Source organism: Urocitellus parryii, chromosome 4, assembly GCF_045843805.1.
Source record: "Urocitellus parryii isolate mUroPar1 chromosome 4, mUroPar1.hap1, whole genome shotgun sequence".
In the NCBI taxonomy this organism is placed as follows: Eukaryota; Metazoa; Chordata; class Mammalia; order Rodentia; family Sciuridae; genus Urocitellus; species Urocitellus parryii.
The window spans coordinates 149153884-149173651 of NC_135534.1; the positions used below are offsets into that span (position 1 = coordinate 149153884).

The following is a 19768-nucleotide window of genomic DNA, read 5'->3' on the forward strand; positions in this document are numbered from 1 at the left end:
TAACCCCCCTTTGTGTAACTTTTTGGGCTATAAAACGGGGCCACAAAGAAGCCTCGGGGCTGTCTTGTTCCCGCCGTTTTGAGAGGGAAAGGCAGCCCCGCCACCGGTCGAAATAATAAGCTTGCTTTAATTTGATTTTAATTGGAGTCAGTGGTCTTTTCTTGCATCCTGGTCTAACAGTTGACTAAATTATAACATGCCCAAGGCAAAAGAGACTCCAGATCTAAAAAAAGGTAGCAAAGTACTAAGAAAAGAAAAAGGAAAAGAAAGAGAGGTAAAGATGGAAGGTAAGTCAAAAGGAAGCAACATTCAATGTATATCACTAAAGAAGAAAAACAAAACAATGGAACATGGTCAATATTCAAATTAGTAATCCAAGGAAACGTCCCAGAAGTAGAAGACCTGAATCTACACGTTACAAAGTCTTACTGGTAACCTTATAATATCAACCTAGAATGAAAAACCTAAAAAGAAAAAATAGCAAAGCAACCCCCAGGAACTCCAGAGACTTGAGACAAGATTGCAAGTTCAAGAGCAGCCTCAACAACTTTTGAGACTCTGTCTCAAAATAAAAAAGAAAGGATTGAGGGTGTGAATCAGTGGTAAAGTGCCCCTGGGTTAAATACCCATTAACAAACAAAAATTCAAGGTCTTCAGTAAAAGCATCAAATACTTTATAGGGCTAAGAGAATTAGACTGGCATCAAACTGCAAAAACAATATACAAAGCAACAATGAGAAGAATTTTTTAAAACAATATTTTAAAGTATGAGCAAAATTTTTATGTCCACCATTTGTCCTTCAAGTATCATGCTATATATAACATCACCAGTTTTAAACAAACACACATAAACATAAACACAGCACTCAAGAGCCCCTAGTTGAGAAGGCAAGAGGATAAGATTCATCCAACAAAGAAAGAACTGCAAAAACTGCAACAAAAGAACTTAGAGTGGGTGTTTGAATATTTCTGAAGGCATTGCTAAAACATACTCAAAGTGAAGTTGGACAAGGCAGGTATTACATGTAACACAAATGGGAAGAAAACTGAAGAGGCAAAGAGAAAAATGGAATAAGCAAATTTGGTAGGAGTTAAAATACACCATTTAAAAACCAACAGATAGTAAAACGTCAAATAGGGGCTTAAAACAAAAAAATTCTATAAATGCCAAGTTTTTAATAAGCAAAGAAGACATCATAGAAACAGGTATATAGCAAATAAAATAACATAATTCCATGAAATCATGACAGTAGAAACCAATGTATCAATCAGCTAGGGGCATAAGAACTGGTATAGAAGAAACAGAACTATATTTGCAGGTGATATGCAGTAGTCAATAAATCCCACCTGAGGTCTATTTTTTTAATGGGCCTCAGGCTAAGAATGGTTTTTACATTTTTAAAAAGCAGTTAACCAGGGCTGGGGTTGTAGCTCAGCAGTAGAGTGCTTGCCTTGCAAGCAGGAGGTACTGGGTTCAATCCTTGGCACCACATGCAAAAATAAAAACAAAAATAAAGATATTTTTTAAAAAAACAGTTAACCAAAGAATTTTAAAAAAAAAAATCTGTGACAGATATATATGGCAAAGCCTAAAATATTTACTATGTGGCCCTTTAGAGAACAAAGTTGAATAATCCCTGATACAACTGAAGAATCTGAGAGTATTAAGGATAAAATTAGCATAAAAATAAGTAGTAGGATATAAAACTGACAGAAATAAATTGCCTTCGTACCTACAAAAAAACAACGTAAGAGGATATAATGATAGAGACAGTCCCCAATTACAATACCAATAAAATCTAGATGAGGAAAATTTTAAAACATTCCTGAAAGATATAAAAACAGATGTGAACAAAGGACAAGTTACTCCCAGTCGATGGACAGGGTGATTCAATAACAGTTTTCCTAAAGTTAATTTATGAATTTATCATGGTACTCCAAAAAATACCAATAAGCAATAAGGAGTTAGACAAATTATTACTAAAGCTCATGTGGGAAAACATAAATAGCATGAAAAATAATGGGGGGGATTACAAATTTAACTCTTCAAATCACAAATTTAAACTTTATAAAGCTTCTATAATTAAAAGTGTGATAAATGGTACACAAATAGATCCATGCAAACACAGATAATTGTTGGCAAAGGCACCAAAGGAACTCAATGGGGAAAGTGTGTTCAACAAATGGTGCTAGGACAACTGAATATCTATACAGAAAAAAGCCTTGAACCTACACCTCACACCATACATGAAAATTAAAAGTGGGTCAGAGGCCTATAAAAGCTAAAGCCATAGCTTCTAGGAGAAACAGTCTATTTTCATGACTTCTGGGTAGGCATAGATTTTTTTTTTAACACAGAAAATCCTGATATTAGGCTTCATAAAAATTTAAAATTTCTATACACCAAAAGATAAAATTAAGAGAATGAGTAAGAAAATCTTCACAATGTATATCTCATGAAGGCCTTTATCTAGAAAATACAAAGTCTTACAAGTCAATAAGCAACATAATTTTACAAAAATGGGAAAAGACATAAAGAAACAAAGCAAGATATGTGAGTGGCCAATAGTACTTGAAAACATGTGCTACACTATTATCTGAAAAATGCAAGACACACCCCCCACTAGAAATGATAAAATGAAAAAGACCATGGGAAGACTAGAAATTTCATAAATTACAAATTGGGAATGAAATGTAGAACAATCTTAAAAAACTAAACATGTCTACCTTATGAACTCAGCAATTCTAATATACATTTGTCCAAAAGAAATGGAACACCTATTTCCCACCCCCCCCCCCGCAAAAAAAAAGCTTTATACAAGAATGTTCATAATGGCCTTATTTACATCAACCCCAAACTAGAAATGAATTAATTCAAGTGTCTATCAACAGGAGAATAATAAACTATGAGATCTTTGTATGACTACATTCAGCAACAGAAAGGAAAAAAATACTGATACTCAAATAACATAGCTGAACCTCAAAAGCCTTTGCTTAATGACCTAGACAATTACATACTGGATGATTCCATTTATTTAAAGTTCAAGAACAAGCCAAATAACCTGTGAATGTAAAAATCAAAATATGCATTAGTGAAGTTCAGAGAGACTGGAAACATGCATAAAAGAAACATTCTGAGCAATGGAAATTTCTGTATCTTCATGGGAATGAAGGTTTCATGAGTCAAATATATGCTTTTACCAAAACTAATGAAACAAAATAAGATCTTCATATTTCACTGTATGTAAATTAAGTCTTAAAAATACAAACAAAATGAAGGGGAAAGTCATATTTGAAAATACTTTTCAGTCATGAATATTCCAGACATCTTTTTTTTTAATTGGTGCTTTTTAGTTATACATAACTAGGCAACTTTCTACCATGTGAGTGGTACTCAATAAAGAAAGTACACAGCAGAAATTGTGGAACCACTTCGCTCCGGGCAGAGAAGCTGAATGCGTAATCAGCAGCGGATTGTAAGTACCTGAGACAAAGAAAGCTCAGTACACCCCGCCTTTTTTATTTTTTGAATATTTTCTATACAGGGAGAGTTAGTGGTTTGGGATTGTTGGCTGGGCTGTGGTTTCGGGGCCAAAAAACCATTCCGCAGGAGCCGCCATTTGCTTTCTGCATGCTGTCTTGATGGCTCTGCCTACATGGTCCAGCTGCCGCATCTAGAGACTGGAACTGAGCTGCGTGCCGAGCCCTATCCTCCGAAGGCGGGACCACGGCCTCGAGCACCGCAGTCGCCTGTTCCCCGCTGCACCTTTGGGCAGAGCCTGCTCTAGGGTCGTTCGGCATCCCACTGCAAGGGGACCCGTGCTTGGAGAAGGGGGCCGGAGAGCCGCGGCGACAGCCGCTTGGGCCCTGGGAGCCAGGCACTGAGCCGAGGAGAGACAGAGGTCGCGGCAGGGCTGATAAGGACGCAGACAAGCGCGGAGCCCCTGAGCGCGGCCCAGAGGTGGAGGCAACGGCAGCAGGGTTTCAGTTCTAGAAAACTGGACTGGAAACAGAAGTAGCAGTTTGTATAATCCCAAGATCTTGCTTATGCCAGGAAGCTGTAAGGGTAACATGAATATCATTGAGGAGGTCTAACATGGCGGCAGGCGCGGAGAGATCAAGTCTCTGACCTCTTCAACTGTGCGGGCATAGGGAGCTGTAAACTATCTAAAGCCTGTTTGCTCAGGATCACTAGGCAATGCTGAGCTGACGTGGAGCTAGGGTGTACAGTCTGGGCCCCTCAGAAAACACACACTGAGCACGAATCAGCTGCATTCAAGCTCTGGTGCGCCTGCTTCTCGTGACTCAGCACTAACGATCCCGCTGAAATAATTAGTTGGCCCACCTGAACTCACAGAGGTAAAAGCCAACTGAGCACCATAGCCAGACCCAGGGAATCAGGAGTGACGTGGGACCAGCGGCGCAGAAATCCCGGCTATTGCTTCCACCAGTGCTGACATCAGAGGTCCCTTGCACCAGCTACCAGGGGAGTTGCCACCTGAGGGCAAACAAATTCGCTGGGGGTCCTCAGCCCCAAGCCATACAAACGTAGGGTCTGAGGGGGGCAAACAGAAAGGGTGTGCCCAGGCATCCATGAAACAGGGCTCCCAGGAGCAGCAGACCCAGCGTGTAGCCAGTATTGTGGTAAGCATCACAGGTGAGCGGGGCCTGGATTGAGGAACCACAAGAGAAGGCCCTAGGCACTCAGGATTGGAGACCTGCACAGTCTGGGAAGAAGAGCTGAGGCACAGTGATTGGTTCCCACCTATCAAGAAGAGAAGCCTGGCCCAGTGGGCATAGCTCCACCTACTGGAAGAGAAGTTAATCGAGCTCTACGACTGCATATATTATTATTTTTTTTTAATGATTATTATTAGTATTTTTTAATTTTAATTTCACTTTTTGTTGTTGATGTAGTTGTAGTTGTTATTAATGGTTTCAATTTTTTAATTCTTTTTATTCTATTATTATTACTATTATTTTTTAAACTTTAATTTCCATTTTTTTATTATCATTATAAATTTTTTTTTCTTTTATTTTTGTTTTTTATTGGTTTTAAATTTTTATTTTTTCGTTTTTTCTTTCTTTCTTTTCACCTTTTTTCCTTTGTCTTTTCATTTCTTTTCAATTTTCTTACTTCCCCTTTCTTGAATTCTACCTGCCTACACTCATTCTCTTTAGTTACTTCTTCCCTTCCCTTCTAATATCTCTCCTCCCAAGCATCAAATAAATTTATAAGAGTAAACAGTAAATCAGCAGTCAAACAGAACAAGAAGTAACACAAGCATAAAAAAGCAAGGAAGAAAAGGAGTGCAAACAATGAAGGACAGCCTAAATATTCAGGAGGACCTAGAGTCATCAGAAAAATGGCCATATAAAGAACTCAAGGAACACCTTAGACAGATGGAAAGGAACCTTAAAGACCACATTGAAAATGAATTACATAAACAGATAAAAGAAGAAGTTAAGCATCTTTATCAGGAGATGGCAATTATAAAAAAAAACCAAACAATAATTCTAGAAATAAAGGAAACAATAAACCAAATTAAAAACTCAATCGAGAGTATCACCAACAGAGTGGAGCAAGTAGAAACCAGAACGTCAGATAATGAAGACAAAATATATCATCTTGAAAAGAGTCTAGCCAACTCAGATAGGCTGGTAAAAAATCACGAGAAAAACATCCAAGAGATTTGGGATAACATAAAAAAACCAAACTTACGAGTCATCGGGATACAAGAAGGCACAGAGACTCATACCAAGGGAATGGGTAACCTGCTGAATGAAATAATTACAGAAAACTTTCCAGAAATTAAAAAGGAAACTGATATACAAATTGTAGATGCATACAGGACACCGAGCACACAAAATCACAGTAGACCAACGCCAAGACACATTGTTATGAAGATATCCGATATACAGAACAAAGAGAAAATATTAAAAGCTACAAGAGAAAAGAGGCAGATTACATTTAGGGGTAAACCAATAAGGTTAACAACGGATTTTTCATCATAGACGCTGAAAGCGAGAAGATCCTGGAACAACGTATTTCAAACACTGAAAGACAATGGATGCCAACCAAGAATTCTGTATCCAGCAAAATTAAGCTTCAGGTACGACAACGAAATAAAAATCTTTCATGATAAACAAAAGTTAAAAGAATCTGTAGCCAGAAAACCAGCATTGCAAAACATTACATGAGGAAGAAATGAAAAACAATGACCAAAACCATCAGTGGGAAGTGCCTCTATAAAGTCAGAGGGCGGGGGGAAAGCTAATCTTGGAGAAATAAACTAAAAGAAGATAAATAATCAAACATGGCTGGAAGTACAAACCATACATCAATAGTAACTTTAAACGTTAATGGCTTAAACTCTCCAATAAAGCGACATAGGCTGGTAACATGGATTAAAAAAACAAATCCAACAATATGCTGCCTCCAGGAGACACATCTGATTGGAAAAGACATACACAGGCTGAAGGTGAAAGGTTGGGAAAAAATATATCACGCACACGGTCCTCGTAAGCAGGCAGGAGTGGCCATCCTCATATCGAATAAAATCGACTTCAAGACTAAATTAATCAAAAGGAATAAGGAAGGTCATTATATACTGTTAAAAGGAACCATTCACCAACAAGACATAACAATTATCAATATTTATGCACCAAATAATGGTGCTGCAACGTTCATAAAAGAAATTCTCCTCAAGTTCAAGAATCAAATAGACCACAACACAATAATTATGGGTGACTTCAACACACCTCTCTCACCATTGGACAGATCCTCCAAACAAAAGTTGAATAAAGAAACTAGAACTCAATATCACAATCAACAACCTAGACTTAACTGACATATATAGAATATATCATCCAACATCAAGTGGCTATACTTTTTTCTCAACAGCACATGGATCCTTCTCAAAAATAGACCATATATTATGCCATAGGGCAACCCTCAATAAATATAAAGGGGTGGAGATTATACCATGCATTTTATCTGATCATAATGCATTGAAACTGGAAATTAATGATAAAAGAAGGAAGGAAAAATCCTACATCACTTGGAAAATGAACAATATGTTACTGAATGATCAATGGGTTACAGAAGACAAAAGGAGGAAATCAAAAAATTCCTAGAGATAAATGAAAATACAGACACAACATATCGGAATCTATGGGACACAATGAAAGCAGTTTTAAGAGGGAAATTCATCGCCTGGAGGTCATACCTCAAAAAAAGGAAAAACCAACAAATAAATGAGCTCACACTTCATCTCAAAGACCTAGAAAAGGAAGAGCAAAACAACAGTAATTGTAGCAGAAGGCAAGAAATAATTAAAATCAGAGCGGAAATCAATGAAATTGAAACAAAAGACTCTATTGAAAAAATTAACAAAACTAAAAGTTGGTTCTTTGAAAAAATAAATAAGATCGACAGACCCCCAGCCATGCTAACGAAGAGAAGAAGAGAGAGAACTCAAATTACTAACATACGGGATGAAAAAGGCAATATTACAACAGACGTTACAGAAATACAGAAGACAATTAGAAATTATTTTGAAAACCTATATTCCAATAAAATAGAAGATAGTGAAGACATCGATAAATTCCTTAAGTCATATGATTTGCCCAGACTGAGTCAGGAGGATACCCACAACTTAAACAGACCAATAACAATAGATGAAATAGAAGAAGCAATCAAAAGACTTCCAACCAAGAAAAGCCCAGGACCAGATGGGTATACAGCGGAGTTTTACAAAACCTTTAAAGAAGAATTAATACCAATACTTTTCAAGTTATTTCAGGAAATAGAAAAAGAGGGAGCTCTGCCAAATTCATTCTATGAGGCCAACATCACCCTGATTCCGAAACCAGACAAAGACACCTCAAAGAAAGAAAACTACAGACCAATATCTCTGATGAACCTCGATGCAAAAATCCTCAATAAAATTCTGGCGAATCGGATACAAAGGCACATCAAAAAAATTGTACACCATGATCAAGTAGGATTCATCCCTGGGATGCAAGGATGGTTCAGTATACGGAAATCAATAAATGTTATTCACCACATCAATGGACTTAAAGATAAGAACCATATATATGATCATCTCAATAGACGCAGAAAAAGCATTCGACAAAGTACAGCATCCCTTTATGTTCAAAACACTAGAAAAACTAGGGATAACAGGAACTTACCTTGACATTGTAAAAGCTATTTATGCCAAGCCTCAGGCTAGCATCGTTCTCAATGGAGAAAAATTGAAGGCATTCCTCCTAAAATCTGGAACAAGACAGGGATGCCCTCTCTCACCACTTCTATTCAATATAGTTCTCGAAACACTGGCCAGAGCAATTAGACAGACGAAAGAAATTAAAGGCATAAAAATAGGAAAAGAAGAACTTAAATTATCACTATTTGCGGATGATATGATCCTATACCTAGAAGACCCAAAAGGGTCTACAAAAAACTACTAGAACTAATAAATGAATTCAGCAAAGTGGCAGGATATAAAATCAACACGCATAAATCAAAGGCATTTCTGTATATCAGCGACAAAACTTCTGAAATGGAAATGAGGAAAAACACTCCATTCACAATATCCTCAAAAAAAATAAAATACTTGGGAATCAACCTAACAAAAGAGGTGAAAGATTTATACAATGAAAACTACAAAACTCTAAAAAGAGAAGTAGAAGAAGATCTTAGAAGATGGAAAAATATAAACTGTTCATGGATAGGCAGAACTAACATCATCAAAATGGCGATACTACCAAAAGTTCTCTATAGGTTTAATGCAATCCCAATCAAAATCCCAACAGCATTTCTTGTAGAAATAGATAAAGCAATCATGAAATTCATATGGAAAAATAAAAGACCCAGAATAGCAAAAGCAATTCTAAGCAGGAAACGTGAATCAGGCGGTATAGCGATACCAGATTTCAAACTATATTACACAGCAATAGTAACAAAGACAGCCTGGTACTGGTACCAAAACAGGCGGGTGGACCAATGGTACAGAATAGAGGACACAGAAACCAATCCACAAACCTACAACTATCTTATATTTGATAAAGGAGGTAAAAGCATGCAATGGAGGAAGGATAGCATCTTCAACAAATGGTGCTGGGAAAACTGGAACTCCATCTGCAACAAAATGAAACTGAATCCCCTCCTCTCGCCATGCACAAAAGTTAACTCAAAGTGGATCAAGGAGCTAGATATCAAATCAGAGACTCTACGTCTGATAGAAGAAAAAGTTGGTTCCGATCTACATATTGTGGGGTCGGGTTCCAAATTCCTTAATAGGACACCCATAGCACAAGAGTTAATAACAAGAATCAATAAACGGGACTTACTTAAACTGAAAAGTTTTTTCTCAGCAAGAGAAACAATAAGAGAGATAAACAGGGAGCCTACATCCTGGGAACAAATTTCTACTCCTCACACTTCAGATAGAGCCCTAATATCCAGAGTATACAAAGAACTCAAAAAATTAAACAATAAGAAAACAAACAACCCAATCAACAAATGGGCCAAAGACCTGAACAGACACTTCTCAGAGGAGGACATACAATCAATCAACAAGTACATGAAAAAATGCTCACCATCTCTAGCAGTCAGAGAAATGCAAATCAAAACCACCCTAAGATTCCATCTCACTCCAGTAAGATTGGCAGCCATTATGAAGTCAAACAACAACAAGTGCTGGCGAGGACGTGGGGAAAAGGGTACTCTTGTACATTGCTGGTGGGACTGCAAACTGGTGCGGCCAATTTGGAAAGCAGTATGGAGATTCCTGGGAAAGCTGGGAATGGAACCACCATTTGACCCAGCTATTGCCCTTCTTGGACTATTCCCTGAAGACCTTAAAAGAGCTTACTACAGGGATACTGCCACATCGATGTTCATAGCAGCACAATTCACAATTGCTAGACTGTGGAACCAACCCAGATGCCCTTCAATAGATGAATGGATAAAAAAAATGTGGCATTTATACACCATGGAATATTACGCAGCACTAAAAAATGACAAAATCATGGAATTTGCAGGGAAATGGATGGCATTAGAGCAGATTATGCTAAGTGAAGCTAGCCAATCCCTAAAAAACAAATACCAAATGTCTTCTTTGATATAATGAGAACAACTAAGAACAGAGCAGGGAGGAAGAGCAGGAAGAAAAGATCAACATTAAACAGATACACTAGGTGGGAGGGAAAGGGAGAGAAAAGAGAAATTGCATGGTAATGCAGGGAGACCCTCATTGTTATACAAAATTACACATAAGTGGTTGTGAGGGGAACGGGAAAATAAACAAGGAGAGAAATGAAATACAGTAGATGGGGTAGAGAGAGAAGATGGGAGGGGAGGGGAGGGGGGATAGTAGAGGATAGGAAAGGTAGCAGAATACAACAGTTACTAATAGGGCATTATGTAAAAATGTGGACGTGTAACAGATGTGATTCTGCAATCTGTATTTGGGGTAAAAATGGGAGTTCATAACCAACTTGAATCTAATGTATGAAACATGATATGTCAAGAGCTTGGTAATGTTTTGAACAACCAATAAAAAAAAAAAAAGAAATTGTGGAACCAACCCAGATGCCCTTCAGTAGATGAATGGATAAAGAAACTCTGGTATATATACACAATGGAATATTATTCAGCATTAAAAATATAATCATGGCATTTGCAGGTAAATGGATGGAGTTGGAGAATATTATGCTAAGTGAAGTAAGCCAATCCCCCAAACCAAATTCCAAATGTTTTCTCTGATATAAGGATGCTGATCCATAATGGAGATGGTGGGGAGCATGGGAGGAATGGAGAAACTTTAGATAGGGCAAAGAGGAGAGGGCAGGCGGGTAGGAAAGACGGTGGAATGAGATGGACATCATTACCCTAAGTACATGTATGAAGACATGAATGGTGTGACTCTACTTTGTGTACAACCAGAGACATGGAAAATTGTGCTCTACATGTGTACTATTAATTGAAATGCATTCTGCTATCATATATAACAAATTATTTATTTATTTATTTTTAAAATTTTTTTTGAAAGACAGAGAGAGAGAGAGAGAGAGAGAATTTTTTTAAATATTTCTTTATTTTTTTTAGTTATTGGCGGACACAGCATCTTTGTATGTGGTGCTGAGGATCGAACCGGGCCGCAGGCATGCCAGGCGAGTGCGCTACCACTTGAGCCACATCTCCAGCCCCATATATAACAAATTAGAAAAAAAATTTTAAAAGGGATGTAGTCCAGTGGTAGAGTGCTTGAGTAGCATAAATGAGGCCCTGGGATCAATCACCAGCACTGCAAAACTTAAAAGAAGGTACAGAGTAAACAACTATACAAGTGATCCTAGAAAAACAGAACCAACTGAATGTATGGTGAGTATTTATTTTTTAAATTTTGCTGACATGATAGTGGAGGCAGGCAAGTCCAAAATTTGCAGGGTAGGCCATCAGGCTCAAAACCTGGGGAAAAAATCCTACAGTATGAGTGCAAAGGCAGTCTGCTGGCAGAATTCCCTGGTAGTGATTTCCTTAAGGATTTCACTGACTGGATGAGGTCCTGAAAGTCAGTCAATCTGCTTGACTCAAAGTCCACTGATCTACATGTTAATCTTATCACAAATATTTATTTTACAGAAATATCTAGAACAGCTTTGTCTAAATCTCAGGGTTCTGTGGCCTAGCCCAAACTGACACATAAAGTTAACTATCACACTTCCCAAAGACAAGTCACTAGAAAGGGAAACAAACAATCCTCATTTGCTTATTCTTGTTTTTTTAATATTTAATTTTTAGTTTTAGTTGGACACAGTACCTTTATTTTATTTACTTATGCATTATCTGGTGGTGAGGATTGAACCCAGTGCCTCGCACGTGCTAGGCAAGCACTCTACCACTGAGCCAGAACCCCAGCCCATCATTTAATTATTCTTTTTTTTTTATCGTTTGCTTATTCTTAAAAAAATAGCTAGTAATCATGCAAACTCTTTCAGCTACTGAAGATGAGACAAATTTCCTATGTCATATGTTTCTCTTCTTTCTCAAGCATCTGTCTCCCTACTAAGAGGAAAATGTTCAAGCAGGCTGCTTACTTAAGAGAATAAAACTGCCAAACTAAATAAAGAGTATCTGGAGTACTCTTTAAAAGTACTGGATGCCAAGAATAGAGAAACCATCCACATCTGCCTCCCTTGAATTCTAATGGAAACAAAAGCATGAACTAAATAATTAGTGCTACCACAGAGCTGTACAAAGGAAAGAAAAAGTGGAAGGATGGCACTTGCTCACTTTGATGGAGAGGAAGACCAGAGAAGTCTTCGTATTTTACAAAGCAGAGAAGGGTAGAATTGGGATAGAAGGTACTACCAAGAAAATCTCAGTGGAGTGCTTAAAAAAAAAAAAAAACTTCAAACATACACAGTGGCTAGACTCCTGAAGATAAGGACTGCCAGAGAGTTTGAACCTATTCAGCAAGCATGGAGCTTCAAGTTTTTTACATAAAGAAGCAACATTATCAAATTTATTTTTGAAAGGATAAACTGGCAGCACCATAAAGGATATCCTAGCAAGAAAACTTATGGGCCAAAACATCAACAGAGAAGGTAGAAGAGCTAACTACCAGTTTTTGTTTTTGTTTTTTAATTATTTCTTACATACATGACAATAGTGGAGTGCATTACATTTATAATTATCCATTCATAGCACAATTTTTCATAACTCTGTATATAAAGTATATTCATGCCAAATTATTCCATTATATATGAGCTCTCTTATTTTTTTTATATAATTCTAACTACTAGTTTTAAACATGGAGATGGAAAGAAAATGTACTAAGAAAGGTAAACAAAGTCATAATATCTACCTATGCCAGTTCAAGTGCTATTATGGATATAACAATGAACCAATATCTGACACTACAAAGTTCTTCAGTAGAGTTCCCTAAAAGTCATAACCAACCTCATTTTCTTTTAGAGACACCATAAGCTCCTAAATTGCTAGTTATTGTAATAAATTTGATGAGGAAAACCACATGCAACTTATTGTAAAGTTTAAGTGATGGGTCAAAGAAAAAAGTGTCATATGACCTACCAGTTGCTTCAGAGATCAAGTACATAAAATCCCAGGGAGATTAGGAATCAAGAATGCTATGTTATAAAGCATCGGTACTAGCCAAACCAGTCTAGTATTATTTGAAGGTGGACTTATTACAAGCTCTAAAGCAACCATTAATTAAAATGGAGATAATTGATATTCTAAGAGAGTAAATAAAAACAGAAAATACAAAATCCTCAAAACTTGTATAACATAGGAGTAACTTGGAGTTAAATGAAGAAAGGAAGAGCACTGGAGAGGAAACAAGTGAAGATAAAAATTTTCTCATTTTTTCTTATTTTAACTGATCTAACAGATAATAGTTTGCTCAAGATAACAGTGGCAACAATATATTTTATTATGTATGCTTACATGATTACATTTGAATGAAAATATAGGGGAAACAGGAAAAATTAGGATTCTTTCATTATTATAAAATACTCATACTACTCATGATATGTAGAGTGTTATTTGAAAGTGGGCTTGGATTAGCTGTAAACATACATAGCAAACACTAAGGCAACCACCAAAAAAAAAGTTTAAAAAGAAGTATTACTGATTGCTAAAAAAGTAAAGAAAATGAAATCATATAAAATGCTCAATTAAAACTATATGAAGCAAAAAATTTTAAAGAAATGGAAGACATAAATAGAAACAAAAAATAAGGGCAATAGATATAAAACAGTAACAAATATGGTATCTTCTAATCCAAATATCAATAATCATTTGAATATCAATAGTCTAAATGTACCAATTAATAGATTTTCTGACTGGATCAAAAAACAAGACCAAACAAGAAACATACTTAAAATATGAAGACAAATATATTAAAAGTAAATGAGTAGCAAAAATATGCAATACTATTACTAATCAAAAAAAACTAGAGAGCTATATTAATTATAGACAATGCAGACTTCAGAGCATGGAAAATTATCAGGTATAAATGGGCATTACATAATAATAAAGGGTCAGTTCTATAAGATGACATAATCTTTAATGTATATGTATCTAACAACAAAGCATCAAAATAGGTGGGACAAAAACTCAAAATTAATAAGGATATAGTTGAACTGAACAATATCAGCAATCACACAGATCTAAGTGACATTCATAGAATCTTCACCCAATAGCAGTAGCATACGTTTCTTTCTAAGCACACATGGAGCATTCCATAAAAGACCATATCCTCACCGTACAGCACACCTCAGCAAATTCAGAACAGAAATTATGCAAAGTATGCTCTCAGATCACAATGAGATTAAACTAGAAATAAATATCAGAAAAACAACTGGAGGGCTGGGGATATGGCTCAAGCGGTAGTGTGCTCGCCTGGCATGCGTGCGGCCCAGGTTCGATCCTCAGCACCACATACAAACAAAGATGTTGTGTCTGCCGAAAACTAAAAAATAAATATTAAAAAATTCTCTCTCTCTCTCTTTAAAAAGAAAAAAATAAAAACAACTGGAAAATCTTGAATTATTTGGAAATAACATATTTCTAGGTAATAAACAGGTCAACAAAAGTCATCTCAAGAGCTGGGGTGTAGCTCAGTGGTACAGCACCACTGGGTTTTAGGGGAAATATATATGCAACTTATTTAAAAATTTAAGAAATAAGGACAGAAGAAAAAAACCTGTTATCTGACTTACCCGTTGCTTCAAATGTTAATCTTACAGAATCCCAAGGTGTCTGTTCTTTGGATATAAGTCTGAAATAAGCAGGATTTCTTGGAGAAACTTCGGGGGCAGGAAGATACCAGTTTTTCCTATTTGGAAAGGTAGCTTCAATGTTTGGCATATCTTACTAGTTGACAGCTTCTATAATTCATGAAGTATTCATAGTACATGAACACATCCTTAGATATGAAAAAAACTGAATAATATTATAACACCAACTCCTCTGAAACCCAGGTTATTGTATAATAAAGCTTTCCCAAATTTAAGAAGAGAGGAGTTACCTAGCTGATTGTGAGTCCATGTCACATCCTATTTCTTCTCATCTAATCCTTTACTACCAAATCATAAAAACTAGAAATAAAATCTAAGATTGATGCTTAACTGCTATCTATTTTAATAACTAGGAGGGTCACCCTTTCTAACTACTCACAATTCTATAGACTTTTTAAATTTGAAAAAACAAAAGTACTTTTCTGAGTGCTTAATCCCACTAAAGAACAGGAATTTTATACTAATAGAAAAACAGTATAATCAGCATTTGACTTGTGGGTTAAGGATAAAAGTTTAACAGGGTACTGACAGAACTTGAGAGCAAACTAACCCCTACTTAAACAGGAAAGTAATGAACCAACCTGATCAAAAAGTGTACTGGAAGATACCACGGGAACCCACAAAGGGGCGCATTCTCCTCACAGTGAGCCCGGATGGTGTCATTGATCTCAGGAACATGAGGTGTTATGTGAGACATTCCAGTATAATCAAACCCATTAATCCATATTCCAGAGTCTCTTTTAACTATGTTTCCTTCCAAGTCATGAAATGTTCTAGTCATATGCTGAAAAGAACAAAACTTATGAGAAAATTCTTCAACTAGTTCACCCACATTCCTACCCCAAATTAATAAAGAATAGTTAAATATGACCATACCAAGCAATGTATGTAGATAAAGAGCAAAAATACAAGAGGAAGGCACTCAGGGTTACTAAGTTACTGCTATGATTTTTTTTTTTTAGCTCAATTTTTTTTTTTTTAACACAATGCCTTTATTTTTATGTGGTGCTGAGGATCGAACCCAGGTCCCACCCATGGTCCCACCCATGCTAGGCGAGCGCTCTCCGCTGAGCCACAATCCCAGCCCCTATGAATTTTTTTTTAAACAGGATAATGGATAGTTACATGATTTTTATTATATCTTACAAATATATTTATCTATTTAAATTTTACATAAAAATTTTTTGGCTGGGCACAGTGTATGTGCCTATAGTTCCAGCTACTAAGGAGACTGAGGAGAGAGGATCACTTCAGCCCAGGAGTTCAAGACCAGTTTGGGCCATATAGAGAGATCCAGTCTTAAAAAAAAAAAAAAAAAGAAAAGAAAAGAAAAGAAAAAGCCTAATACCCATAATCCTAGAGGCTCGGGAGGCTGAGGCAGGAGGATCCCAAGTTCAAAGCCAGCCTCAGCAAAGATGAGGCGCTAATTAAGTAACTCAGTGAGACCATTTCTCTAAATAAAATACAAAATAGATCTGGGGACGTGGCTCAGTGATGGAGTGCCCCTGAGTTCAATCCTGGGAACCAAAAACAAAAAAATTTTTTTTAGCCTATTTCAGATTTAAAAGACTTGAATTAGCTAGAACTCCTTTTAGAGAAGGATTTAAAACAAATACATCCTAAGCACGTATATATCCACACTCATTTCCCCTTCAGTGTGTTACATGAAGCTAATTCATGCGCAGAGAAAAACAAGAATTGTAACTCAACACTACATGACAAGCTTGTACCTAATAGAATTCTATGAAAAGGCACCACTCTCCAACTGGAATAGCTCTATTAACAGCAGTAACCAGCCTGAAGAATATGAAACAGGAAAGAAAAAGGGTTGCATAGGGCAAAAGGTGAAAAGTGCAGCTGATGGGTCAAATTACCTACTAATTATAAATAAGGTTCTACTGAAACACAGTCAAACTCACTAGCTTAGGTATAGTCTACAGCTACTTTTGTTCTATGAAACAGATGAGCTACAGAGACTGTGTAGCTGACAAGGCCTAAGATATTTATTACTTGCCACTCACAGGAAAAGTCTGCCAATTTCTGGTGCAGAGGGGAAAAGAGAACCCTCTGGACTTTTTAAAAATAAAAATCTAGTTTATTCTAAGTAAATACTACTGACATAATTATAAAAATAAGCATGTCACTGAAAACCACAATGAACCTCCTAAAAATTATTTATTCTTCACTAAAGGTTGTGCAAATTGTACAACTCATATAAAATATATCAGTGTGTCCTTCAGGACTATTTTAAAAAAGAATATTTGACCCCTTTTTTAAAATCTCCTCTCTAACTTCTAGTATTTTTAATTTTTCTAGTCCTTGAATAATTATCCAGGTTGTGAATCCTTGGGCATTCTGTTGGATTACTCCACAACCCCCTAAGGCAGAGAGCACATAAATGAAGCTATATCTTTATACTACCGGCTCTAAAAGTATAAAGAAAAAACCTGAAATCGAAAGAACATTCTAAATCTCAATTTAATAATCTCTTAAGTTATTATATTTTCATCATTACGTATTACTTTGAATGTTATTTAACCTCAATTTTACTAGCAATTTATAAATATCTATTTTATTTTGCTAGTTTATAGTTTTACTCAGCCTGCAGACAGTTTTGCAATCTGTTTTTCTAAAAGTTCATTATTCTGATCTATATTTGCCTGTTTTTGAGTAGTTTTACAATTTGGATAGTAATAAAAACAACAGGCAAGCATTTACAATTCCACCTCTTGGGTGAAGTACATCTAGCTAATAAGAATGCCCCTTGATTGTCAGTCTTTTCCTCACTGCCATATACACAAAAACATCAAGACCAACTAATTAGGTCAACAGCAGAAAGGTCAGTTGAGTTTCCTGTTCCCTAGTGAAGCTCAAAACATACAACCTGAATTTCCTCTCCTGAATCTCACATCACCCATGCAAAATTGCTCTTACCTGAAGAAAAACTCTTTTTGGCTTTGGATTAGCAGGATTGGAGCTGTACGGAAAAAAAGTTCCACTGCAAACTAGGAGGAATGTAACTGTACACACCAAAGTTAAAGTTAGCATAGTTTTTTTTGTGCTTCTGGCAAGGTAAATGAAGTTAATCTGAAACAAAAATAGAAAAATTAAAAATTCATATCACTGACAAGGTTTTTTAACTGTATTTTGTAACAGGTATTATCTAAGACAATGCAGAAAATTTATCAGCCTGTGATAACATTCCAACACACAATAAAATAAAGCACTAATTCTAGGGAATTGAAAATTCCATTACAAGTCAGTACCTAGAAAATGACAGATGCTTCCAACTAGCCAAGATGGTACCTTTTGACAGGTAACCAGAAAGCAATGGGAAAAAGATTAAGCAGTGTTCCTATGCTCGATTAAGCAAAGAGAATGTAGATCTGACACTCACCAAGCCAAACCTTATATTACTTCTGATTCTATTAATTGCCTTTAATAGTTCACACTGCACTGCAGACACCACTGAACTGCACCAAACGTTATGGTATCACAGGTTTTCACTAAAGTACCAAAGACAAGCTTTTTAAGCTTAAGTAGTTATGTTTCAATAAAACTCAAATTCCACCCATAATCCTTTTGCAATGTAGCAAAGAGTAAACTAAACTAGTATTTAGATGTACCTTCAGGGCTTTGCCTGTGGACCTGCATTTGAGGGGGAAAAAAAAAATGCATTACAAAGTAAGTCTGTCCCTTTGTGTATTTCAACACAAACAAAATAAATCTAAACTTGGGCAATAAAAGGGAATGGCTCAGCCTCAAGGTTGGCATTCATAAAATACTAAATAACAGTTTTTATTATAATCAAGTCGCTGAATTAAAAACTACAGAAAACAAAGACTCAGATAGGTCCCAGTTCCCTCAAGGGTTTGAGGTGGTCTGAAAGTCACTTGGAGAAACAATGACCTAAACCCACCTGCCACTTTTGCCCTTTTCATCTAATTGCCCACCTCCAGGTTTAGTAAGTAGAGAAAAACATGAATGCAAAAATATTTTTGTTGAGATGAAAATAAAAATGTAAGGCCATGCAAGATGGAGCATGCCTATAATCCCAGTGACTCAAGAGGATGAGGCAGGAGGAGCATAAGTTTGAAGCCAGCCTCGTAACTTAGACCCTGTCTCAAAATTCAAAATTAAAACAAAAGGGCTCAGGATATAGCTTGATAGAACACCCCTTGGGTTCCAAGCCCAGTACTGGGGGTTACGGGTTGAAGAGAGGGGCAACTTTGTGATTAACATAATTCGAGTATTTGGGGCTAGTGGTATTACAGTACTTGCCCAGCAAGCATGAGGATCTGGATTTGATCTCCTATCATTTAAAAAAAAAAAAAAATATATATATATATATTTAAAAAATCAAGAAAATTAAACAAATATTCATAATATACTAGGCAGAGTTAAAGAATTTTCATCTCTGAAGTATTCCAATATCCCATTCAAGGTAATTTCCAACAAAACAGCTCCATTCCTAGGTGAAGGGAATTATGTTTATATACTGTGAGTACAGAAATAAGACAAAGCACCCTGGATTTAAAGCAGTAAGCTAGCTAAACACAATTTGTAACTCTGTTTGCTCTTATACCACAATATGTAAAATGCAGTTCCTTAGAAAGTTTCAAATATACTGTCAAGTAATGAGTTTCCCCTCTATTGGAAGTCTGGTAAGTTTAGCCATGGAAACCCTCCCTGTTATATAATACTGTGTTTTCTGCATTCTCAGGTCAGCTACTACCAAAGTTGCCCTAAAACCTTACTTAAGCTATCATTTCCACATTCAAGTTCCCTCTTGCACAAATCACAAGGTTCATCTTGTGACTATTCCCCATCTTCTAGAAGAGGTTTGGTCATGACAATAAATGGAATGGCAATCACCAAACAAAGAAGAACAGGAGGAAATACATAAATTAACAATGTGTTTGGATTTCATGGT

The 19768-nt window shown here is 36.3% G+C and overlaps 1 protein-coding gene across 1 annotated transcript in view; it reads right to left on the bottom strand.

Moving 5' to 3' along the window:
• Ermp1 (endoplasmic reticulum metallopeptidase 1) overlaps positions 1-19768 on the bottom strand; it is a 51466-nt gene that overhangs the window by 4536 nt on the left and 27162 nt on the right. Inside the window, exons 11-13 of the mRNA XM_026391480.2 lie at positions 17770-17922; positions 15417-15619; positions 14758-14873 (exon numbers count right to left, since the gene is read on the bottom strand). Coding sequence (XP_026247265.2) covers positions 14758-14873; positions 15417-15619; positions 17770-17922 — 472 coding nt within the window. The remainder of the gene's footprint in view (positions 1-14757; positions 14874-15416; positions 15620-17769; positions 17923-19768) is intronic.